Source organism: Hyperoodon ampullatus (assembly GCF_949752795.1).
Source record: "Hyperoodon ampullatus genome assembly, chromosome: 12".
Classification (NCBI taxonomy): domain Eukaryota; kingdom Metazoa; phylum Chordata; class Mammalia; order Artiodactyla; family Ziphiidae; genus Hyperoodon; species Hyperoodon ampullatus.
In genome coordinates this window covers 47,001,250-47,027,900 of record NC_136925.1, presented here as the reverse complement: position 1 = coordinate 47,027,900, position 26,651 = coordinate 47,001,250, and the positions used below count along the sequence as shown (strand labels likewise).

Here is a 26,651-nt window from a genome sequence, read left to right as displayed (position 1 = left end):
ATGAGATGAAAGTGTTCTGAGATAGAGGGTGTGACTTGGGAGTTGTAAAAATTGTACACAGAAATGGACTCGGGCTCTTCAATCCCGAAAATGGGGGTATTCACCAAGGATCAGAGCACTGGATACATATAAACACTTAAAATGCATTTCAGTTGTACCCACACAATATAGCAGGAAGTTGAATGATATATTTTTTTAAAGAAATGAAATTTGTTTTCAAATGTAGTTCATATAAACAAAAGAAAGTGCTAAGTAATAGAAAATGAGTATTACAGTTAATTTTTTGGATAATAGTTCTTATATATTAATAGATTTGTATATGGCTTATAATTGGGAAAAAATTATTTTTTGAAAAAAACTTTTATTTGTAATAAATTTGCCAATTTATTACACTGGTAACTTAAACATGAAGAAATGGATTTCCTCATCCTTCTATACCCCGTGATTAACAGCTAAGACTTGGGAGAAAAAGACACCTAGATCGAAATCTCACCTCAGTGCATCTTTAGCTGTATACCAAGCTTATCAAGATACTTAAATTCTCTGTGACTCGTCTATAAAAAACTGACCACAGCTAACTGACAGGATTTTGTGAGAGTCAAAGAAGTAAAGCAGATAGCACAATGTTTAGCACATAGTATGTATTCAATAACTGAAAGCTATTATTGTGATTCCATATGTACGTGGGCCCCTCAACCCCAACTTTAAATTATTTTCGGACTTTAAATTCCTGAAAATGGAATTGCTAACTATATTATGAATAGAGAAAGTGGTGGGAGCTTAGTAGCTGTAGTAATGATGTTCTTGCAAATACTGCGGATAAAAAAAAGTTAATTTGGAAGGGAGCAGGGGGAAGATGCAAATCTTAGTTTTATATTATTTCTGGGTAAAACCTGTGTGAATGTGCCTACTTAAGCTCAAGGCAAGGATCTCTGAGTAGTTTTGCTTAGCTAAGTTTGTTGAAGCCAAAGGACTTTATGCTAAACAGTCTGCCCTGACCCAGAGAGCAAACTAAAGCTATGATTTCTTATTCCTCATTGGCATAGCATTAGTGAGGGGCCCACAGTGCAGGCTTTGGTGGAGATTAACGGGAAGAGCCTGTCGTCAGCCAGTAAAATATTCCCTTAGGCAAGTCTCCTAGGAGGGGCAGTTTCTACTCTATCAGACTGGGTTCTCCTTCTGTTTTCAAGACTGGGCTACTATTGAAGTGGAAGGGGGCTGAGAGTGAGTATTCAAATTAAAGTTGCAGCTATAAGGGTTAGACTCAGTAGCCTATGAGTTCTGCTAAGGGTCATGCCTCATTCATTTTTGTGCCCCCGATGCCTCAACAGGGTTCTGCATTCAATATAATTATGAATATATGAATCCTCATAATTTTTTTTTACCTAATTGTCACGTGTAGGAACACTACTCCAGTTTTTAAAATAAGTACACCTTTTTAGATAGTTGTTTTGGAAATGTATGACCTGTGGTGTGAATAATGAGGCACACCAAGTGCCAATCACTGGAGCTAAGCATTTTACCTTACTACTGAGTGAAGTAAATTATGGAAACTGAGGCTTCGACATTAAAGAATACAACTAGGGGGCCTCCCTGGTGGCGCAGTGGTTGAGAGTCCGTCTGCCGATGCAGGGGACACAGGTTCGCGCCCCGGTCCGGGAAGAGCCCACATGCCGCGGAGCGGCTGGGCCCGTAAGCCATGGCCACTGAGCCTGCGTGTCTGGAGCCTGTGCTCCGCAACGGGAGAGGCCACAACAGTGAGAGGCCCACGTACCACACACACACACAAAGAATACAACTAAGATGGCACAGCTAATAGGGGACAGAGTTTAAAACTTGAACCCAAGGCTGCCTGACTTTTAATCACAAGAGAAAAGACCTCATATTAATTCAGCAAAACTTGGTGAGCCGCTGCCCTTCAACTTGCAGTTCTAGGCAGGTTCCACCCGGAATTTAAGGCCTGGTTTACCGAGAAGAACGAGTGTGTCCACACACCCTACGCACCTCACCCTAAACAAGAACTGGACTGGACAAGGTAAAACGTGGCCACTGCGCAGGCTCAAACATCCCTTCCTCACTCTTCCTTCCCTGCTCCCGGACGTCACCGCGGCAACTTTCCCGGACGACTCTAGAACGGCTCCCACCCACTATTAAGTCAAACGGGTGGAAGCTGTTCCTCTCTGCGACGTGGACAACCTTCTCTTCCTAGGGCCTTTCCAACTTGAAACCCAACACCACGCGCCTCGGTTTCTCGGGGATTCAAGCAGGAATTTGCCAGATGTCAATATGGCCGCTGACAAGCGGTCCCAAGCAGAGGCTTTTCATAGGCCAAGGTCGCACCCCAGCCCCGCCCATTTCATCCCTCCTGGCTGCGTCCGCCGAGGCCTTCGATACGCATGCGCGGCGAAGGCGGGCCGAGAGGTGGGACGGCCCGCGTCTTCCGTGTGCCGCCGCCACCGCCGCCGCCTCAGCTTCGCCGCTCCTTCCCCTCCGGGGCTGCATAGCCGCGCAAGGGTTAAGAGAGGGGACCGACGGAGCGTGCGTGCGCGGGGGTTCCCGCAGGCCCATCAGTTCCTCTCGCGGGTGGACTGCGAGGTCAGCAGCAGTCGGGGGAGGCCATAGACGGCGCCATGTCGGCGGGCGGCCCATGCCCGGCAGGAGCCGGCGGGGGCCCAGGAGGCGCCTCATGCGCCGTGGGGGTCTCCCCCGGCGGGGTATCCATGTTCCGGTGGCTGGAGGTGCTGGAGAAGGAGTTCGACAAGGCCTTCGTGGATGTGGATCTGCTCCTGGGCGAGATCGATCCGGACCAGGCGGACATCACTTATGAGGGGAGACAGAAGATGACCAGCCTGAGCTCCTGCTTTGCGCAGCTTTGCCACAAAGCCCAGACTGTGTCCCAAATCAACCACAAGCTAGAGGTGAGCTGTGGGCGCTGGAGGGGGTGGCATTCAACTCCAGTCATCAGACCTCATTTAACGCACCTGTGAAACGACCCTAGAAAACTGCCAGCCGGCGCACCTGGGCTTCCTACGTGACGGGGGAGTGCGCGCGCGCGCAGGAAAGGAGTGAGGTGAGGTTAGAGCAGAAAAAGGTGTGTGGACTGACGTGTGGGTCTCCCGGGATCCTGTCGTCCACCTTCCTTATATCTCTGTGAGGAGGAAGCAGGAACTAATTACTCCAGCCTACTTGTGCCTGTTACGTTAACAGATCTCAGACTTAACTGAAGCTCAGAGATTCTGTCATAAGAATACTTCAGCTCACCTTTTAACATTTGAGTTTTTAGATCTACTTTCACATTGGTAAACTAGGTTTGTATGTCACCAGACAGACACAGTCCTGTTTATTTTTAACTATTTCAGGTCAATTTCTGTTGTTGTACACAGACGTACTGTTCCTTGCCTGCACGAACTATTTAGGGGAATATGATCAAAGCTCTTAAGAAAAGTTAGTGGGATAAGCAAGACGATATCAGTGTCTATTTCAGTTTACAGTTAGTTGGTCCTTAAGTTACAGGCACATCCCTCCAGAGCGCCCTACAATTATTCAGCTGACTTCTAACATTGAGATTTTGTCTGTACTTTACTATCTTTCCCAAAGTCTGGGTTTATTTTTGAGAGTGTGTGAAGGATGATCATTTGCTTTAGTCTCTAATCTTGGTTGTGGGTGTGAGTGCAGTGGTGGTGCTTCCAAAAAAAACCCCAAACCTACCATTTTTGCAGAAAAGTAAATTTTTACAGTATTTAGAAATCATGATAGATTACCATTATTACATAAAGATCATTTTCTAACTAGATAATTTAAATAAGAGAATGGGTCTTTCATTTTAAAGTAGGTAAAAATAGGATAATAAATGATGTGCACAGCTCTTTGAACATTAGACTTTGTGAGAAATCATCGTTACTATCAGTTGTGGTGATTGAGAATGCCCATTGGATCCAAATCAATATGAATATCAGAAATGCATCCTCTCCTTGCTTAGTGGGTAGCATTCTTTCTCTTTCCTGTCAGTCCTGAAAAAGGTGGTATAATTTAGCTTTGATTAGCATAGAATTGCATATGGGAGATTTTGTGACTTTTGTTCACTGAAAGGACTGTTAATTTCTTTCATCCTTTCTGAAAAGGTTGGAAGTGTTGATATGAAGCTAATCACTTCTTAATCTAGGTATATGAAAATGCCTCTTGAATTCTTGCTTTAGTGGTAGTTTCTAGAAGATGGTTATTCATGTAGTGAAATTGCATTTGTTGGTCTTTAGAAATAGTACTTCAGCTTTAAATAACAGAGCAAGAGTAGCTTTTGCTACTCTACAACTGAGAGTATTTACGGAGATAAACAGATTTTAAAAAGTGAAACAAGATCTAATTCATTTTTTAAATGACTTAAGGAAACTTTAAAGTGCTATTTGGATGTCAGATATAAAACCTAATTTTGGAGAAATGATTGTTCTATGAGCAGGAGGTGATGCTCAGTTTTTATCATCTTTAAATATTTTAAATGAGTACTCAGAGCTATAATAAATTATGCATGTTCTTTTTTAGAAATTATAATTACATATTCTGATTCCATGTCCTGGCTTAGAAGGTGGCATTATTTCTCAAAATAAATGCTAGCCTATCACAATGTGAGCATGTTTTTTGAACATGCTTGAAGCCTTTGATTTAAAGATCTTAGGAAATGGGGATTGTTTGTGTGTTTTTTCAGTTACAGTTGACTTCTCTGTCTGTGGGGTTATTCTTTCTATATTTAGCAGTTTCTACAGTTTTCATGGAATTTGTGTGTATTGCTGAGGAGAGAGGTTCATTGTCAGTAGTGCTTTTCAAAGTAGATCTGCCATTGTATCATCTGCAGAATTTCAGAGGTTGCCCTGTGTACTGTTAGCAATCTTTTGAGATCCTGAAATTTTAGAAAAGATTTCCATACTTTCTTGCCCTGTTTTATTTCTTAGTAAGTGAATTGAATTAGTTCTATTGTTTTAAGGATATGGACATTAAGACATAATATTTGAGGTCACTTACAGTTTGATATAGCAGATGTGCACCAAAGTTTGGTGGTTTTAGAGATTAATACCTTAAACCATATTACCATAATAAAATATTTTTATAATCAAGAGAGGTACCTCCAGTATGAGTAACTTATGATATATTTAAATTGGTCTTGAGTATCCTTCCAGATTGCCCTTCTTCTGCTCATTGTCTTTAGGTAGTTAATTTAATATTAATATAGTAGTTAGGAAAACAATTTTGCTACAAAAAAAGTCAAAGGTTACATTAAAAAATTACATATAAGTGACATCTATGTGACTGCTTTTTTCCATAAATTATATTTTGGGAGAGGGATATCTATAAGGGGAAGGGGAAGGCAGAGAATTCAGAATGTTTTGAGGTAGTGCATTTCAAATTACTCACATCTCTTTTATACTTCCCACCTGCTTGAGAATCCCTGCTATGATGAGCCACTTGGTGATAGCTGTGCTGGAGTCACAGGTACTGATTGGGAAAGTAGTAGCAGTAATAGTAATAGTAGCAGTAGTAGGTGTGTTGGAGTAGAACAAAGGATGAGAACCAGTGCTTTAGAAAAACTCACCTCTCTTCCTTGAAGTACGGTTTTCTGCCTGTTCACCCCTTCTTCAAAATAACAGCAAAACAATATATCTTCTGTCATGTCCTCCTTTCCCTCAGCAATTGCTGAATAAGTATCTTTTTTAAAAGTGATTTACTGTTCACAGCCATCTAGAGCCACATTGAAAAAGAACTAATGATATACTACCCTTTTACTGCTTTAAAGCTATTCTGATTTTGGTTTTTTTTTTTTTTTAGTGTATCAGTTTTATTGCAATTTGTTTAACATTGGCTGTTAACCGCTCATTGAACAGTTTCAGTGCCATAAAATGGTAGGTTTCAAAAATAGTATCCCCCCCCCATAATCTGCCCCCATTCTCACCTGTCCATCCTTGGTTTTTTTTTTTCTTGGCCACTCGGTTTGTGGGATATTAGTTCCCCAACCAGGGATCGATCGAACCTGGGCCCCTGGCAGTAACAGCTCCTAATCCTAACCACTGAACCGCCAGGGAATTCCCCATCCTTGCTCTTTTTTTCAATAATTACTACATCGATTTCCCTTTGCCCTTCTACTTACTTACTTATACCAAGGCTATTCATATTTAGTTTCGTACTTGGATGAACTGGGCAGCATTCTAGACTAGTATAGGAAAGCTATTCTGTTTTTAAACAAGCGATGAGGCTGTTTTGCAGCATTGAACTTGAAGTTTAATATTGCTCCAATATGTATTTATTGAGTGCTAATTATGCACCATATGCTGTGTTGGACACTTGAGTTACAATGGAGAGCAAAAACGGACATAATCATCACTGTTTTTGGATTTTATTGGAATTTGTTGAAATAATTATCATATAAATGTGAAATTCCAACTTTGAGGTACATAGAGTAATGAGAACCTATTCTGGGGCATCAAGAAAGTCTTCTTTGAGGAAGACTATTGAGTTAAGACATAAAGGATGAGTAGGAATTAATTAGGCCAAGAGAAATAGGAGCATCGTTCAACATTCTGGTAGAGAGAGAACACGATGTAGAAGGCACCTGTGATGGGCGAGTGCTAATGCATTTGAAGAACTGAGAGTTGGTATGTGTTATAAGAGCTTAGGGCAAAAGAAGTGAGATGCAAAATAAGTTTGAACAGGTAGGTAGGGACAATATCTACATGATTTTCTAGACCATGTAGTAGATTTGAGGACTTTATCATAACAATGGGAAATGTTTTAAATTAGGTGGTAACCTCAGATAGGAGATTAGAATAGTTTACTCTGGCTATGATAAGAGAGAATTTGGGGAAATAACAAGAATAAATGCAGAAAACCATTTAGGGGGCTCTTAATTCTGATCCATGTGAGATGAGGGGAGTAGGATAGCAGAGGTGGAGGAAAGTGTTCAGAACAAGAGAGATTTGAGAAGTAAAAATAAAATCTAGGGATGGGTTGGAACAGAGGGATGAGGGAATTCAGGATGACTCCAAGGTGTCAGTTGGCTGGATAAATGGATGGATATTATATATTGCTAGCAATACTATATTGCTAACTGTTGATCAATTACTATGGGCCAGGCTCTGTGCTAGGTCTTTTATATATATTGATTCACCCAATTCTCAAAATAGTCCTGTGGGGTAGGTTTAGTATTGTTATTCCCATTTTACAGGGATTAAGTAAGGGGCCCAAGACTACAGAACTAGAGAAACCAAGCTCTCCAAAGACACATTTATGTCTGGCTGGGGAAGGAGGAGGTGGAGAGAAAAAAAACAAGCAGGAAAAGTTGAGTGTGGCTGGATAGCCAGGAGGGGGAGGGGGAGTTCAAGTGAGGTATTGTTTTCTTCTTTTTTTTAATGGAAAAATAAACTTAAACATGTTTACAAGCCAATGAGAAGCATCTAGTTGAGGGAAAATCTGAATATTCTAGAGAAAGAGAGGATAATTAGTAAGATTTCTGAGTGAAGATAAAATCCAAAATACATGTAGAGAGAATGGCTTTATATTGAAAGGACAGCTATTATACTTAAAGGGAAAGGAGAGATGATAAGCACAGAAGCGGGAGTGTTTTGTGTGACGGCTTCTTTATTCTCTGTAGAATAGGAGCCTGGGACAACTGCAGAAAGTGGGTGAAAGTAAGAGCTCGAGGAGAGTGAAAAAGATTTGAAATAGTAATGGAAGAGTGGGAGAGCAAGTCAGCCAGAGAAATAGAAGGACTGCCAGACAATGCTGAGGACTAATTTGGAGTTATCATAAATTCATGGTACAACCAGTCTGCCCTGTCGTATGACTTTCTCTGGCAATACAGGCACAGTAATGAGAGTAATAATTGAGTTCAACCAGTGCTGTGGCAAGGAGTTTGCTATATAGACAAGAGTGTTATTGAAATGAAAATGGTATTGGGGATGAAGAAAAGGAGATAATCTTTAAAGGAGTAGAAATAGTATTTGATTATTATCTAGATGCAAAGGAAGAGGAATGGTTAAGGATGATACCACATTTCTGTTTGGGAAATATGTTGGTTGATACCTACAGTGGCTTGAATAGTGCTCCCCCGCCCAAATTTGTGTCTACACAGAACCTCAGAATGTGACCTTATTTGGAAATAGGGTCTTTACAAATGTAATTAATATAAGGATGGAGATGAGGTCATAGCAGATTACAGTGGGTCCTAAATCCAGTGAGAGTATCCTCCGAGGATACACAGGGACACAGAGAAGAAGGCTCTGTGAGGATGGAATAAGAGATTGGAGTGACATGTCTACAAGCCAAGAAATGCCAAGGATTGCTGGCAACCACAGTGTTAGGAGACAGGCATGGGACAGTTCTCCTTCAGGGTCTCCAGAAGGCACCAACCCTGCCAGTGCCTTGATTTGGGGCTCCTGCATCCTGAACTGTGAGAGAGTAAATTTTTGTTCTTTTAAGCCACCAAGTTTGTGGTAATTTGTTATGACAACCCTAGGAGACTTACACCATTCACTGAAGTAAGGAATCCAGGAGAAGGACTGGGTCTGGCAGGAAAGATAATGGGTTGAGTTTAGGAGGTTAGGCATGGTTAAGGTCCTTATCCCTTTTTTGCATATTCCTAACATAGCTTCCTAATTGCTTCTTACCCCCTCCAAATCATCCTCTCATTGCCAAAATCATTCTAAAGTGATTCATATTAATGGTTCATATCAAAAGGCAAGTCTGACTATGTCACTCTTCTTTGTATACCTCCCTATTACTTACTGGCTAAAATTCAAACTCTGTAGTGTGTTGATCAGTGTCCAGTCTGTCTGTCCTCATCTCTTGTCACCCCTTCTTAGCTGCTTTTGCCTCAAATAAAACTGGTTTATTTGCATTTCTCTAAATAGGCCTGCTCTTTCATGGCATCTCTACTTTGGCACAGGCTTTTGTGTATAATACCTTCTCTGTCCCCTTTGTCTACAGTGTCAAACACCCACTCATCTTTCAGCACACCACTTACATCACCATCTCTGTGAAGGCTTTCCTCACCCAACTCCTCTCTGCTCTCTATAGGCAGAGGCTGTCTTAACACCTTGAACTTGCTTGGGCTGTTACAAGATTTGTTATTATATATTGTACTATAACTTGTGGTTGCCACATTTCTCTACATCTAGAAGGTAAGCTCTTTGAAGGCCAAGACTTTGTCATAAGTGAAATAATCTGAACTATCAAGTGCTTGTGAAAGCTGACTTTTGGTGGTAGCATTATCTGTTTGTGAACCCATTTTGGTTTCTAAGAATTGGTTGGTAGTTTTTTTCTCCATGATATCAAGTTGATTTATATGTGGATTACTTTTAAAAAGGGGCCAATTTTTGGAAATTTGGAACTCACACATTAAACACCAACCTTTTTGACCCACTTACATTCTTATCTCACTTGCTAGGGGTTTTCACATCTCAGACCTTTCCCTTTCCCTACTCCATGTATTAGCTGATCTCCGTTCAACATTCAGGTAGACTTCTCCTTTCTGACTCCCTTTGTTTCTTTTTGAATTGGTTCATCACACATGCCTGTACACTAGTGTTTACAACACTTTACATCATAATTGGAAATTTATTTTTTATCTCTTTCTACTAGACAGTAAAATCCTCAAGGGCAGAATCCATGTCTTATTCATCATTTTGTCTCCAGATCCTGGCACACTGTGTATATTCAATAAATGTTTATTTGAATGAATAAATTATTTGAAACAACTTTAGTTGCCTCATTCTGCCATGAGTCCTCAAAGTTTATCAATAATCATTCTGTAATACAAGTTTCATGAGAGCTGGGATGGTGTCTATCTTGTTGACTTTACTATCCATTTTGTCTAACATAGGGCCCACCATATTAGTGAAAGACTGAATCAATCACAAAGATATGGTTTGGTAGTTAATATTCATGGTATTCCATTTTAAGAAAAATTTGAAACTGACTAAAAATAACTTTAAACATCATTACATTAGAGTATTGAGTATGGATTTAGTGTACTTTTGACATTTCTAGTACATTTGGTAGGTTGATTCTCCTCATCCCACCTCGAGTTTGATTCTCCTCATCCCACCTCGAGTTTGATTATAGAGCAGCTGAATTCTTTAACATTAAAATGAAAACAGAAAACATTTTATCTTGTTTGGAACTTCATTTTGAGGTTTAAAGTACTTTAACTTTTAAAAATACATCATAGACTTATCTACTTGTCTCCATTTCAAATTCCCCAACTCTAGTTCAGTCACATTGTCTCCCATGTTACACACAGCTGCCTTTTTTTTTTTTGGCTGTGTTGGGTCTTCATTGCTGTACGTGGGCTTTCCTCTAGTTGCTGTGAGTGGGGGCTACTCTTCATTGCGGCACGCGGGCTTCTCATTGCTGTGGCTTCTCGTTGCAGAGCACGGCTTCAGTAGTTGCAGCACGTGGGCTCAGTAGTTGTGGCTCACGGGCTGTAGAGCGCAGACTCAGTAGTTGTGGCACATGGGCTTAGTTGCTCCGTGGCATCTGGGATCTTCCCGGACCAGGGCTCAAACCTGTGTCCCCTGCGTTGGCAGGCGGATTCTTAACCACTGCGCCAGCAGGGAAGTCCAGCTGCCGTTTTTAAAACATAAAGTTGATCGTGTCATTCTGCTTTAAATTCCTCAATTGTACTTTGAATAAATTCAGGCTCCTTATCACTGATAAGCTCTGTGTGATCTGACCTCTGGATAGCCCTCCAATGACATATCTTATTTCCTCTTACTCTGTATGGCCCAGGCCACATGGGTCTCCTTTCAGAAACTCTAAGAAAATAATTCTTAAACTTTTTGGTCTTAGGACCCCTTTACATTCTACAAATTATAAGATCCCCAAAGAGCTTTTTTTTTTTTTTTTTTTTCCCTAAATATGGGTTGTATCTACTGGTATTTACTGTGTTAGAAATTACAACTGAGAAAACTGTAAATATTACATCAGTTAAAAATAGCAACAGTAGGGCTTCCCTGGTGGCGCAGTGGTTGAGAGTCCGCCTGCTGATGCAGGGGACACGGGTTCGTGCCCCGGTCCAGGAAGATACCATGTGCCGCGGAGCGGCTAGGCCCGTGAGCCATGGCCGCTGAGCCTGCGCGTCCGGAGCCTGTGTTCCGCAGCAAGAGAGGCCACAACAGTGAGAGGCCCATGTACCGCAAAAAAAAAAAAAAAGGCAACAATAAACCCATAAATAAACCCAATAAACCCATTACATGTTAATATCATTATTAGTGAAAAAATAACTACACTTTCCAAAAAATTATGAGTATTTTTATTTATTTATTTATTTATTTATTTATTTATTTATTTATTTATTTATTTATTTATTTTTTGCGGTACACGGGCCTCTCCCGTTGCGGAGCACAGGCTCCGGACATGCAGGCTCAGCAGCCATGGCTCATGGGCCTAGCCGCTCCGCGGCACGTGGGATCTTCCCGGACCAGGGCATGAACCTGCGTCCCCTGGATTGGCAGGCAGACTCTCAACCACTGCGCCACCAGGGAAGCCCCTGAGTAGTATTATTTTATATTAAAAATTAAAAAATATATATCTGGTTTAATAGAAGATAGCTGGACTCTCACATCTGCTTTCAAACAGTTATGGTATGTGGTTTTGGTTATAGGAAGAAAATTTGACCTCACAGAGAAGTAGCTCGATCAGGGAGGAGTATTTTAGTAGCCATTTCAGATAACTGTGGATATTCTTCTTTGATAGTAAAAGGTAGTTTCTTAAAGGTTAGTTACAATGTGGAGTCTGAAACCCTATCAATGAACTTTTCATACACCGTTACATTAAAATACATTGGTCTATCTTTGTAGCCTTTGAATGGATCTTTTACCAAGGCATGATTTTAACATTGTGCATTGGTCATTTTGAAAATAGTGGTTTTCTGAGTTATCCAGATCTTCCAAATGTGGACACATCGCATTATACAATATCAAAAAATCACATTTGTTAATATCTGCAGTCTCATGAGAAAAATCTGCAAGTATTAAGAAGCTGTCAAGCTTATGGTGATGGATTCCAATTTTCCAAAATTCTAATTTTCACTTTGAAAGTATAAGTTCTTATCATTGCCAACAAATGCTCTCAGTTGTTTTCCTTGAAATAACAGATTCACTTTATTCTCAAGAACATGTCTGCCAAATATATTAATCTTAATAACCACAGTTCTTCTTTCAAATAATTATGGTGTTCCAAGAAAAAAATGTTCCGTTTTGCATCTCCAGCAGTTGCATAAGTGCTTTTCCTGAGACAACATAGTTTGATATTCAGCAGGTATGCTTTATGTATGCTTCCCATTTCATCACACAGAATATTAAAAAGACTTACTCAAGGTTGAGATTTTTAGAAATTAATAATTTTATTGCTTTATCAAGGACATTCTTAAGTGATTTTTTGGGGTTTGTTTTTGTTTATTTGTTTTTTATAAATTTATTTATTTATTTATTTTTGCCTGTGTTGGGTCTTCAGTGCTGCGCTTGGGCTTTCTCTAGTTGCGGTGAACGGGGGCTACTCTTCATTGCGGTGGGTGGGCTTCTCATTGCAGTGGCTTCTCTCTTTTTTTTTTTTTTTTTTTTTTTTTTTTTGCGGTATGCGGGCCTCTCACTGTTGTGGCCTCTCCCGTTGCGGAGCACAGGCTCCGGATGCGCAGGCTCAGCGGCCATGGCTCATGGGCCCAGCCGCTCCGCGGCATATGGGATCCTCCCGGACCGGGGCACGAACCCGTATCCCCTGCATCGGCAGGCGGACTCTCAACCACTGCGCCACCAGGGAGGCCCAGCAGTGGCTTCTCTTGTTGTGGAGCACGGGCTTTAGGCACGCACTTCAGTAGTTGCAGCACGTGGGCTCAGTAGTTGTGGCGCATGGGCTCTAGAGTGCAGGCTCAGTAGCTGTGGTGCAAGGGCTTAGTTGCTCCGCAGCATGTGGGATCTTCCCGGACTAGGGCTCAAACCCATGTCCCCTGCATTGGCAGGTGGATTCTTAACCACAGTGCCACCAGGGAAGTCCTTGTTTTTTGTCTTTGTTTTGTTTTGACTGCGAGTGCATGAGAGTGAAGAGTACAGTGACTGCTGGTAGTTTGGTGCCACTGCATTGACTTGTGTTGTAAGCATTCTATTCATAGTTGCTTTTGTACCTTCAGTACAATGTCAACACAATGAAAAAGGCAATTAATATTTTATTATAATGGAAAAGGCAATTAATATTTTATTATTATGAAAATAGTTTTGACCTTGTGGATGCCCTGAAATGGTCCCATAGACCTGTGAGAACTGCTGCTCTGATAATAACCGAAACACTTCCCAGAAGAATAGCCATACACTCCCACCCCACTAATTCTGATTCTCTTTGCTTTCCTATAGCTTATTATGGTTTGTAGTTATGTATATTACTACTGGCTTTGTAATGACCTCGGGCATGTTACCTAACCTCTGTGCTTCACTTTCCTTCTCAATACAAAAAGTATCTTTGAGGATTATTGCGAGGATTAGGACAATTAAAACATGAATATGTTCAAAACAGTGCCTGGCACACGGTTAATACTATTATTATATATGCCATTCATTTTCTTTATGAGCTGCCTCCTGCACAAGGCCACTGAAACTCTGCAGGGCAGGATCCACATTTGTTTTGTCTACCAGTGTATCCCTAGAACCCAGCCTAGAACCCTAGAACCCAGAACCCTGCTTGGCATACATTGGTGCTTAATAAATACATGTTGAATGAATGTGTGATAGTGTGGGAGACTAAAACTAAAAATATGTTTGCTTGTCTTGAACTGTAGAACACTTTGGGGAGAAATAATGACAGATGAAGTTTGCGGTCTTTATGCTCGGATTGGAAATTGGAGCAAATAGGTGGAGTTTTCTCACAGAACTTTCATAAGCCAAATGAACAGACTGTTTCAAGAGCTGACATGTAATAAAAAAGAATATTATTTCTTATCTTGAGGGATGACAGAGATTTTTATCTTTGACCTTTGAATATATTTTCTGTTTGGTCGCAGTCTTTGCTTTAGAACAGGCTCATTGGCTTTTTATGATCTTCGATAGTAGGGCAGCACTAACCATCCTGGGCACAGGAAGAAAAGACAAAATAGAGGAAGATTCTTTTTTTTTTTTTTTTTTTTTTGCGGTATGCGGGCCTCTCACTGTTGTGGCCTCTCCCGTTGCGGAGCACAGGCTCCGGACGCGCAGGCTCAGCAGCCATGGCTCACGGGCCCAGCCGCTCCGCAGCATGTGGGATCTTCCTGGACCGGGGCACGAACCCATGTCCCCTGCATCGGCAGGCGGACCCTCAACCACTGCGCCACCAGGGAAGCCCGAGGAAGATTCTTTATAAAGGAGTTGGTTAAATTAAATGAGCTCTAAGACTTTGTTCAGCTATTTTGAAGAAGTAGAAGAAAGAAAGAGAATGGATCAAAATGCTTTCATTAGTTACATTATCACCTTGAAGAATGGTTCTGCCTCTGCTGTCTGTCAGGTATAAATAGCTTAGGATCTTTTATATAAGAATCTCTATAATAGGGCTTCCCTGGTGGCGCAGTGGTTGCGAGTCCGCCTGCCGATGCAGGGGACGCAGGCTCGTGCCCGGGTCTGGGAAGATCCCACATGCCGCGGAGCGGCTGGGTCCGTGAGCCATGGCCGCTGAGCCTGCGCATCCGGAGCCTGTGCTCCGCAACGGGAGAGGCCACAGCAGTGAGAAGCCCGCGTACCACAAAAAAAAAAAAAAAAAAAAAGAATCTCTATAATAGATTCTTTTAAAAGTTTCGATCGAAGAAAAAAAAGACAGTCTCATCAGGTAAAATGGCGTTGCTTCTTTAAATGAGGCAAGGAGAATTCTATAGTCTGTAAAGGTTCTCCTATTAATAGGAGACTCAGTATTTAATACTCAACTGTAATAAGATGTCTTTTTTTTTTACAGTCATATCTTGCCATCTCTGTATGATTTTTATTTTTTACATTTGTTTTATTGCTCTTATGAGCTTTAAAACCTTTTGGTAAGTAGGTGGGTGTAGATGATAAATTTTAGGTATTGGCATTAAATGGTATAATTGCTAGAGATTAAATTCCAGTCTGTACTTTTCATCCTAAACTGCATTTGCAAATATTAATAACATACAGACATTTAAAAGCATAATTGTTTCTTTTTAATGATGTGATTACCTTTTGTACACTATTTTATTTTATTTATTTTTAGAAGATGTTGGGGATAAGAGTTTATTTATTTATTTATTTATTTATTTTTGCTATGTTGCGTCTTCATTTCTGTGTGAGGGCTTTCTCTAGTTGTGGCAAGCGGGGGCCACTCTTCATCGCGGTGCGCGGGCCTCTCACTTTTGCGGCCCCTCTTGTTGCGGAGCACAGGCTCCAGACGCGCAGGCTCGGTAGTTGTGGCTCACGGGCCTAGTTGCTCTGTGGCATGTGGGATCCTCCCAGACCAGGGCTCGAACCCATGTCCCCTGCATTGGCAGGCAGATTCTCAACCACTGCGCCACCAGGGAAGCCCTGTACACTATTTTAAAACAAAAGGTGTGGAAGCAATTTGTAGGTAAATGTGAGATAATATTTACATCTTTATCAGCAGCTTTCTGTGCTATGGTTCATAACAGTTAAACTGCTATTTGAAGTCAACTATTTTCTTTGTAATTCTTACAGAGAATACAACTTGGAGTATGTGTGCTTTTGTGTGCATGCGTGTGCATGCCTACACGTGTGTCTGTATGCACGTGAGTTACAGTGTGTGTGTGTGTGTGTGTGTATGTGTATGTGCATGCACTTGGGTGTGTGAAGGGTGGGGCTGGCTAGGTGAGTGATGTTCAGAGTTGTCTCTTGCTTAGAGCCCTGTCTAGTTCTGAGATTTGGGAATGTGATCTCATTCAGAACTCATGGACACCTTCCTTTCCATTTTTCCTATTACTGCCAGAATTATAAAGGATGTCAGGAGGTCTGAGTTTTAATCCCATGCAATTTGTAATTTAGGACAACTCACCTAATCTCTTTGGGCCTCAATTCTTCATGTGCAAAATAAAGATGTTTTGCCAGATTTTTAATTTAGGTTCTTAGATCTTCTAAAATGTTATCAAAAGAGCTATATGAAATGCCAAAACCAATGAGTGAGCTAGATCCAAGTTCCCTGCTGTATGATGTTTGCTAATTTCTTGTCTTAGTTTAATCCTCCCCAGAACAAGAGGTTTTTGAGGGGTGCTTAACGTGAAGTAATTGGCATTTTTATCTATACGACAGTTAAATAAAAACTAGCCTTCGGACTTCCCTGGTGGCGCAGTGGTTGAGAGTCCACCTGCCGATGCAGGGGACACGGGTTCGTGCCCCGGTCCGGGAAGATCCCACATGCCGCGGAGCGGCTGGGCCCGTGAGCCATGGCCACTGAGCCTGCGCATCTGGAGCCTGTGCTCCGCAATGGGAGAAAAAAAACTAGCCTTCGTTTAGAAAGAAAAAGTGCAGCTGTTGTGTAGTTTTTTAAATAAATTTATTTATATTTTATTTTTGGCTGTGTTGGGTCTTTGTTGCTATGCACGGGTTTTCTCTAGTTGCAGCGAGCGGGGGCTACTCTTCGTTGTGGCGCGCATGCTTCTCATTGCCGTGGCCTCTCTTGTTTCGGAGGCATGTGGGCTTCAGTAGTTGTAGCACGCGAGCTCAGTAATTGTGGCACACGGGCTTAGCTGCTCTGTGGCATGTGGGATCTTCCCAAACCAGGGCTCGAACCCATGTCCCCTGCATTGGCAGGTGGACCTTTAACCACTGCACCACCAGGGAAGTCCTGTTGTGTATTTTTAGAAGATTATATGGACAGAGGATTAAGGTCTAGACAGAGTAGAATAATAGGAAACTCTGAATAAAAAATTACTTAGATTTTGGTGCCACAGAGTGGAATCCAGAAGTTAAGAATTATATTAGAAAGGAATTATCCTGATGGAAAAGAGTTTGAGAGAAGAAATAGAATAGTAATGACTGCATTTACAAATAAATGGTAATGATAATCCTCAAAATTTGTTTAAATACATTGCCTCTCTATCTGTCTTTTTCATTCCTGGGAATACTTCATTCCTATGTTGCAGAATATGCCCTGAAGTTTCATATATCTCCCCACTCCATTCCAGCTGATGGTGGAGATCCAGGGACCACATTTTTTTTTTAACTAATTTTTTAAAAAAATATTTATTTACTTTACTTAGGCTGTGCCGGGTCTTAGTTGCAGCATGCAGACTCTTAGTTGCGGCATGCAGACTTCTTAGTTGTGGCATGCGGACTCTTAGTTGTGGCATACGGACTCTTAGTTGCAGCATGCACATGGGCTCTAGTTCCCTGACCAGGGATCGAACCAGGGCCCCCTGCATTGGGAGCTCAGAGTCTTACCCACTGGACCACCAGGGAGGTCCCCAGGGACCACATTTTGAGAATCACTACCTTAGAAAATCTCACCATTGGTTGTTTAATGGCCTTTAAATGACGGCCATGGTCTTAAGGCTCAGAGATCCTCCTAGAGTGAGGTCATTTTGTCCTTGATGAGTTCTAGGGAAAGAATATCCTGATGGTCAGCTTTGTTTTATTTTATTTTATTTTATTTTTTCTGTAAATGAATCCACGATCAAATGTAGGAAAGTGAAGAGATTGGGTTAACTGGCTGATTAACTGGTTTTGATTTTGCTTTTTAAAAGATTTTTTTGGATATCACTTGAAAATTTAAGAGTTGAAGGTTGAAATTAACTGTTTATTAATTTTCACTCTTTGCTCATTATAGTGTTGCCAAGGTAAGACAGTGAGGTGAAAGATGCTCGCCTTTTTTTATGGTCAAGCTAGTTTTTAGTCTGTTATTTACTAGCTGTGTGATCTTGGGCAAATTGCTTAAACTCTGATTTCCAGTTTCCTTAGCTATTAAAAAAAAAGAGAGTATGATGATAAGAATTAACAGATGGCGCATGGTATGTGAATGCTTGCCATATGGTAGGTAAATGCTTGCTTTATGGTAGCTGTGAATATTGCTAGTAAGTCAAACATAGGTATTGTAGCTGTAGAAACACATTTTTCCTTATGGCTAACTGCTTGATAATACTTTTACTACCTTGCCCTGGGAGTAAGAATTGGGTTCAAAGTGCTGTTTTGCTACTGACCATTTGCGTAGCCCTAGAAATAAAAGCAGCTTTGATGGGCCTTGGTTTTATTATCTAAATAGTAATCGTCATAATCATAGTTTTTATGTTCTCTAAGATCTCTTTGATTATAAAATTCTGTGATATTAGGAGGTTATCCATTGAATAAAATATGGAAATTTCTAATCTTCACATAAAATTTACCATTCACTAACTTTTCTTAGCAGCTAAAATGCTTATACCATAGACAAGAAAAGAGTTATTTAAATATTATGAAGTTTAGAGTAAACTTGAAACACTTGTTTTGTTCCAAAATAATTAAATTGGGCTTTGAATTTTGATACCTGCATCCTTGCTTTGTAAAGAATTTTTACTTAAGTTTTTAAAATTTGAGCGACTTCTTGAGAAATCATTTCACTTAATGAAGAGTCCCTGTTTCTAGTAGGCCACTTTCAGAAAACCTCCATACTACCCTGTTTTTCCTTGCCTTTTTAGAATACAGTCACTTCTGATTTGAATATTAGTCTGCCAGATTAATTAATGAATACCACTTGTGCCTCTTTAGCATCTTTCTTAATGCCAGTTTTACCCAGTTATTAGTAAATCATGAGATTTTTGGTTTGAAACATAAATCATAGTGGGACAACCAGACAATATATACCTCTTGAAACACACAGTGTACTTCTTGCCACAGACATTTAAGTACCATAGTTCCTCAGTATTTGCAGGGGATTGGTTCTGGGCCTCCCCACCCATACCCCTGCAGATGCCAAAATCCATGGAAGCTAAAGTCCCCTTTATAAATGGCATAGTGTTTGCATGTAAGCAACACACATCTTCCTGTATATTTTAAATCATCCCTAGATAACTTATAATACCTAATACAATGTAAATGCTATGTAAATAGTTGCCAGCGTGAGGCAAATTAAGTTTTGCCTTTTGGAACTTTCTGGAGTTTTCTCTTCTGAATATTTTTGATCCACAGTTGGTTGAATCTGTGGATGCAGATTGCATAGGTATGGAGGGCTGACCGTAAATCTAATTAAACCTTTAGATCTACTTCTAGTTTATAGGAAATATAAGGAATAGAAGAATATATTAGACAACACTGCAAAGAAACAGTAAGACAGATACAGAATGAAAGTCAGTGTAATGAAAAAAAAAGGTAAGGGTTGTTATAGATTAAATGGCTTATTTTAAACTATTTCTGGGTAGGTTTACTTTAGCATAAGCTTCATAATTCTCAAAAAGTACATATTATTCAAATACGTATTTTCCTTTTGTGATTATTTTATTTCAAAGATTATAAAACTCAATAGGTGTTTTTTTGACTAAGAAGGACTGTCTAGACCAGGCTCATTTGTACTTTAAAGGTGCAGTCTTCAGGGAATACTGAACATTCTAGTAATAGGTGATTTTAAATTTTTATAATTTTTTTTTTGGTGGGCAATTTGTTAAATTGATGCATGTCTATAATACATTTTTATCATACATGTAACTTTTTTTTTTCTTTCTTTTCTAAGGTTTTTGGTTAGGTGTATTTGTGAAAGATGTGTAAAAACTGTTAAACTAACATTCTTTTCTGGAAGGCAATAGAAGTGAAGTTCTGCTTTATTTAATCTCTTGCATATGTTTATTATATTTAAAGAACAGAGTCAAGTACTAGTATTATTATTTATTTTAGCATTTAAATCTTAATGAAATTTGTTACTGCTTCAGATTCATAATAAAAGGGCCAGCCCAATACATCAGCTACTAGCCTGATGTGGCTATTGTGTGTTTGAAATATGGCTGGTCCAAATTCAGATGTGCTGTATGTATAATATACATAATGGGTTTGAAGCCTGAGTATCAAAAAAAGAATGTAATATTTTAATCATTGTTTTATATTATTATATGCTTGAATGACATTTTAGATGTGTTGGCTTAAGTAGAATATATTATAAAAATTGATTTCACCTGTTTAATTTCACTTTAAAAAATATTTATTTATTTATTTGGCTGTGCCAAGTCTTAGTTGCAGCAGGCGGGATCTTTTTGTGGTGTGCGGGATCTTCAGTTGTGGCATGCAGGACCTAATTCCCTGACCAGGGATTGAACCCAGTTCCCCTGCATTGGGAGCACGGAGTCTTAACCACTGGACCACCAGGGAGGTCCCTAATTTTACTTTTTAAAATGTGGCTGCTAGGGGACTTCCCTGGAGGTCCAGTGGTTAAGTCTCTGTGCTTCCATTGCAGGGAGCATGGGTTCAGTCCCTGGTGGGGAAACTAAGATTCTGCATGCTGTGCGGCACAGCCAAAACAATAAAGCAAAATAAAATAATAAATAAATAAAATGTGGCTACTAGAAAATTTTTAGTTACATATGTGGTTCATATTGAATTTCTGTTAGGCAGAGCGCTATACTAGAATATCACAGCTTTTCTATTGCAATGAAAACATGAGCTGAGGATTTCTGGTCTGAGAAGGATCACAGTGGATTGATAGTTTTAACTTTTAAAAAATCTTGTGTAAAAACAGAAAAACTAGAATAACAAAAACACCCCACAAAACCCAGTGATAGCCTCTTCAGCAAAACTAGATGAGGAGGGCATATCCTCACCCCAGAACATGGGTTGGTCAGGGTAGCAGGACCAACACAGATTACATGTGGATGAGCACCTGTGGGGCAGAAGAAATAAATAATAGCAAGGGGACCCAGGCACAGAAATCACTAACAGAGCCCCAAAGGCGAAGACATCACTTTGGATGGGAAACTTGAGCAAATAATCTAAGAACAACTGGCAAAACTGCCACCAGGTTGCAGGAGAATGCAAAACAACCATGGGGACACACTAAGCAGCAGCAGGAAGATTAGAAAGTACTGGGGGTGGACTTTCAGAATCTCAGAAATTTCTAACAAAACTGCTTTTGAGAAAGACAGTCCAATTCTAAAGAAACACCGCTAGAAATAGAATCCAAATTCAGCAGGGCAGAAACATGAAGTTTGAAGTGAGGAGAGTTTGTATTCAAGATAGGGGAGGAATACATACATAGGAGGTTGATTGCAAAACAGTAGTTCTGCCTACAGACAGGCCATTGTTTTAAATAGTTCAGTTTAAGGCCAGGGGTGGGAGCCCGCTAGCCTGAAGCTAGGAAAGCTCCCTATGCTCACCTCAAACCCCTCCATGGAAGTCTCCTCCTACCTAACATGTACTACATGAAAACCCATTTCATTTAAACATGAGTAACAGAAAAGGATTTTATTTAAACCCCATATAAATGTACTGTAATCAGAAAAGGCAAAAAATTAATAGAATAATGTGACAACAGGCAACGAAGGCATATCAGAAAAATAAGGCTGCAAAGCAGTTGGAAACTGTAAACTGTATTATAAAATAAAGGAAATTAATAATGTTATTCACCTATGAATAAAACAGAATAATTTGGAAATAGGAAAACTGAGAAGTAAAGTAATAAATAAAAAGAATACTTGCAGAACTTTGGGAAAAAAATAGGAAAAAAAATCATTTCAGAAGGGACCCTAATTTGGACGAAGCATAAAAAATAGGCAATGCTGTAAGTACAGCAAGAGAAAGAGGATATACAAGGGGAAAACAGAAAGGATTTGAGAGGAAATTGCAAATATAAAAGATAGGGAAAGAATAATTAATATTAGTATAATTGGAGTCCCTGAAGAAGCATGAAACAAAACAAATATTTAAAACTTCTATCAACAAACTCTCATTTATTGCTGGTAGGAATGTAAAATGGTTCAGCCACCATGGAAAACAGTTTGATGGTTCCTTAAAAAGTTAAACACAGAATTATCATATGACTCAGCAATTCCACTCCTAGGTATATACCCAAAAGAATTGAACACACGTACACAAACGTATGTACACATATGTTCATAGCAGCACTGAACATAATTGCCAAAAGATGGAAAGAGCCCAATGTCCATCAACTGACGAATGGATAAACAAGTTGTGGTATATACATACAGTGGACTATATATATTATAGCTGAATTTTTATAGTTAAATATATTATTCAGCTCTAAAAAGGAGTGAAGAAGTACTGATACATGCTATAATATGGATAAACCTTGAAAACATGCCGAGTGAAAGAAGGCAGACACAAAAGGTCACATATTGAATGCTTCCATTTATGTGAAATATCTGGAATAGTTAAATCCATAGAGACAAAATGTGGATTGGTGGTTTCCAGAAGCTGGGGACAGAGAGAGTGGGGAGTGACTGCTTAACAGGTACGAGGCTTTCTTTGGGCGTGATGAAAATGTTTTGGAACTAGATACAGATGGTGACGGCACAACATTGTGATTATAATAAATGCCACTGAATTGTTCACTTTAAATGGTTAATTTAATGTTACATGAATTTTGCCTCAATAAAAAATAAAAAAATTACCAACCAATTCACTCTTAAAAACTATAACAGAGCATTGAATCTGCATGTTGAGAAGAGTACACATGGACCTAGAATGATTAACACCATGCTACATTTTAGTAAAATATGGGACTAAAAATAAAGCAGACACAAGATCAAGTCACTTATAAGAGACAGAAAAGATTAGGATTTTGGACATTTAAATAGAAGTATTTCATACCAGAAGCCAAAGGAGCAACATATTTAAAATACTCAAGGAAAGAAAATATGAGCCAAAGATTTTATATCCAGCCAAACTGACTTCGGATATAAAGACCACAAATAAATAGTTATGAACATGCCAGAAATCAGGGAATACTGTTATGAGAGCTTTCTGAGAAATCTACAAGGCTAGAGAATGAGTTGAATTCATAGGAGCAGCTCTGGTAAAAGGTCTAGTGGTCAGCATAGAATTTATTTAATAGTGGAACTAAGACTATCAGTGTTAAGGATGAGAAAATATTTAAACATTACATATTGTATGCTCTGCAATATAAATATAGTGCAACTACCGAAAATGGGAGAAAAGAGTATCTTGAAAGTAGTATAAGCTTGATGAATGCTCATAGTTATTAGCTGAAATAGCAAGATAACGCTTTATTAAGATGCTGGAGAAGAGTAAGAAAAGGGGGAAGAAAATGCTAATAGTTTCGTGACTGTTCATAGCAAGGATGTTATCTTAAATATAATCTAAAGAGGAAATTAAGGATATTATCTAAAAGTAATTATTGAAACAAAGTTACAGAGCTTCCAGAATACTAAAAAATATATATATTTTAAAATCTAGCAATAAGCAGTTAAGACCTTACATGTGTATGTGCTATTTACAACTATAAAATGAAAAATACGATGAAAAGTTAAAAGAGACAAAATTATACCAGGTAGATGCAAATAAAATGAAAGTAGGAGTTGCAAACTTGATAACAGATAAGGTAGAGTTCAGGTCAAAAAGCATTTAATGTGGGGGAGGAAACTACTGACATATTGAGCTACATTGAAGTTAAGCACTCTGTTCATCAAAAGACACCTTTCAGAAAGTTAAAAGACAAGCCACAGAATGGAAGAAAGCAATTGTAACTCATACCCAATAAAGGACTTTATATTCATAATAATATGTGTGTATATCTGTGTGTGTATGTGTGTGTCGAGAGAGAGAGAGAACTATAAATCAATAAGAAAAAATGTATATAATGCTGTAGAAAAATAGGCAAGAGACTTGAATAGGCAGTTCACAAAAGAGAATATCCAAATGGTCAATAAACATATGAAAAGATGGACAACCTAATTAGTAATCAAGAAGTTTTCATTAAAACCAAAATGAAATGCCACTACATTCCTACCAGAATGGCTAAAATTAAAAAAACTCACAATACCAAATGAAGGCAAGGTTGTGAAAGTATCAGAGTTCTCATATATGGTGGGCATGTCAGTTGCTACAATCATTTGGAAGACTGGCCTTTTCTGCTGAGGTTTAACATATTCATACTCTGTAAACGAGAAGTTTCCTTCCTAGATATATACTCACCAGAACTGTATTCCATAGAAAGCTATGTAGGGTGTTGCTAGTGTACCTGTGTTCACCTCCTGACCTGCACATATCATGTGGCTAAAATGTCATTGAGAGAAAATATTCCACGGTTATATGGTGTTGATGGTTGCACAATTCTATGATTATACTAAAAGTCACTGAACGGTACACTTTAAAAGAGTGTGTTTTAATGGTATGTGAATTATATCTCAATAAAGCTGTTATTAAAAACAAAACCAAAAATGTCATTGAGAGCATGTAGTGATTTCCTACCAGATTTAATCTCAGTTTTGGTTTATCATCCAAAGCCATTTGTTGTATCTAGCCTCACTTTCCTATCCAGTCTTGTGCAGTCTGTCAATGTACAGCCCCTCTCAGTAGTCTAATCTCCTTGCTAATAACATCTTCATATTCTAGTAAGTGCTTTCATATATAAGATTAATAATATGAAAATAGTCAAAGCCATGGGTGTTATCCCTATTTTATTTTATTTATTAAAAAACATCTTATTTGAAGTATGGTTGACTTACAATATTACATTAATTTCAGATGAACAACAGAGTGATTTGATATTTTTATAGATTATACTCCATATAAAGTTATAAAATATTATCTATATTCCTTGTTGCTGTATATTACATCCTTGTATCTTATTTATTTTATACCTAGTAGATACTATCCTATTTTAAAATCAGGGAAACTTGAATGGACACAGAGTGATTTATCTGGAATCACAGGGCTAGTATTAGAATTTGTTTCAACTTCAAGATACTTATTGAACATCTTTTATGTAGTAGACACTAGTTGGTGCAGTTGGGAGATTTAGGTAGATTCTAATTCTCTGGTCTCTCTACTCAGGGAATTTACCTACGTTGCTTCTAGTCTCTGTCTGCCCTTGCTAGTCTTCTCATCTCTTGACTGCTTTACTGCTCCTATTTGTCCTTGTTGTCATTTAACTTCAAAGCCCTTCTAAACTCTCTTTTCCTCACTAACCTTCTTTAAACCTTCCTTTACTTTGAATTTCTTGGGACCGGACCGATTCTAAATATATCTGTAACTTGCCACACATTTTTCTTTAGTTGGTTCGAATACATATTTATTACCTCAGTTGATAAGAAAGCTTCTCAAGGACATAAGTAATTATCACCTATAATTTAGAAAGTATTCCCCACAATTTTTTTCCCCCTCATTGAACCAGCATACTTGTTGGCTCCATAGATACGTATTAGTAAAATTATGTTCAATAGAAAACTAAGGCCTTGCCTTGGTCTTTAACCCACTTGTTAGTTGGGAAGATCAAACACACGCAAGGGATATGTCCTGTTTGCAATTGTAAACCAATGTATCGATTGTGAAAAATGAAAAGCTTCAGATTGAATGGCTGAGTGGCTCTGATGAGTTGTTCTACTACAGTGTAACAGTTAGCTGTAGCTTACAGTTAATAATGGACTTATAGTGTTCATCTATTCATTTCAAAGATAGCCTATGTCATTCTTGAATAATAATTATTAGAGTCAAGATAAAGAAAATTAAGCATACTTAATGTTTTTTATTGTAGTTGTTTTATTAAAAAAATTTTTTTATTGATGTATAGTTGATTTACAACGCTGTGTTAATTTCTGCTATTGTTGCTGTTTTTATAAGGCACAGTTGGTGGATCTGAAATCTGAACTGACAGAGACCCAAGCAGAGAAAGTTGTATTGGAGAAAGAAGTACACGATCAGCTTTTACAATTGCACTCTATTCAGCTTCAGCTTCATGCTAAAACTGGTCAAAGTGTTGACTCTGGTACCATTAAGGCAAAATTGGTAAGTAGTTTAGAGGGTAACATATATTTATATGTGTTTTAGAGGGTGAAAAGGACAATCTTTAATGAGGCTTTTTAATTATAAAAGTTAATATGTGCTCCTGGGAAATTTAGAAAATACAGGAAATGTGAAGGTCATCATAATCATCCACAATCTTATCACCTGGAGATGATCAGTGATAACATCAATAACCATTTGGTACTTAGAATAGTATCTTCTTCCTATTTAAAAAGATCTATATAAATACACTTAAAAGATATTTGTGATTATAACATATAAACTTTTTTTTTGTCCTACTGTATCAGTTAAGATTAAGTTCAGTTACATGTAACAGAAATCCCAAGTAACGTTGGAAATATTCTTAAATAGTACAAATTATTTTCTCCCAGTTAAAGAAGCCCTGAGACAGGCATTGAGAGCTGATATGGCAGCTCCACAGATATCAGGGATCCAGTTTCCTTTTGTTGTTCTGCTCTGCCATCTTTAGCTCATGGTTTCTGTCTTCAGGATTTCTTCATATCTGCATTCCAGGTAGGAAGAAGGAAGATCTAAGGGCAAAACGATGCTTCCCAGCTGCATTAGTTTTCTTTAAAGACCTTTTCACAAAATCCTCCTCAGCTTTTTGCCAATCATTTAGCCGTCTCACTGGCTATCCCTAGCTGCATGTCAGGCCCTTAGTTGGTCACATGACCACCTCCAGTAAAATTGGAGTTCTGTTAATAAGGAAGAAGAAGAAAATGGAATGGGGTGCCAACC

At 39.0% G+C, this 26,651-nt stretch overlaps 1 protein-coding gene across 2 annotated transcripts in view; it reads left to right on the top strand.

The window, feature by feature from the left end:
- Positions 1-2,630: 2,630 nt before the first annotated feature.
- GOPC (golgi associated PDZ and coiled-coil motif containing) overlaps positions 2,631-26,651 on the top strand; it is a gene marked incomplete at its 5' end in the record, with an annotated part of 38,867 nt that continues 14,846 nt past the window's right edge. For both annotated transcript variants that reach the window (XM_079716594.1, XM_079716593.1), the window contains 2 exons: positions 2,631-2,918; positions 25,731-25,895. In XM_079716594.1, the coding sequence (XP_079572720.1) occupies positions 2,631-2,918; positions 25,731-25,895 (453 nt within the window). The remainder of the gene's footprint in view (positions 2,919-25,730; positions 25,896-26,651) is intronic.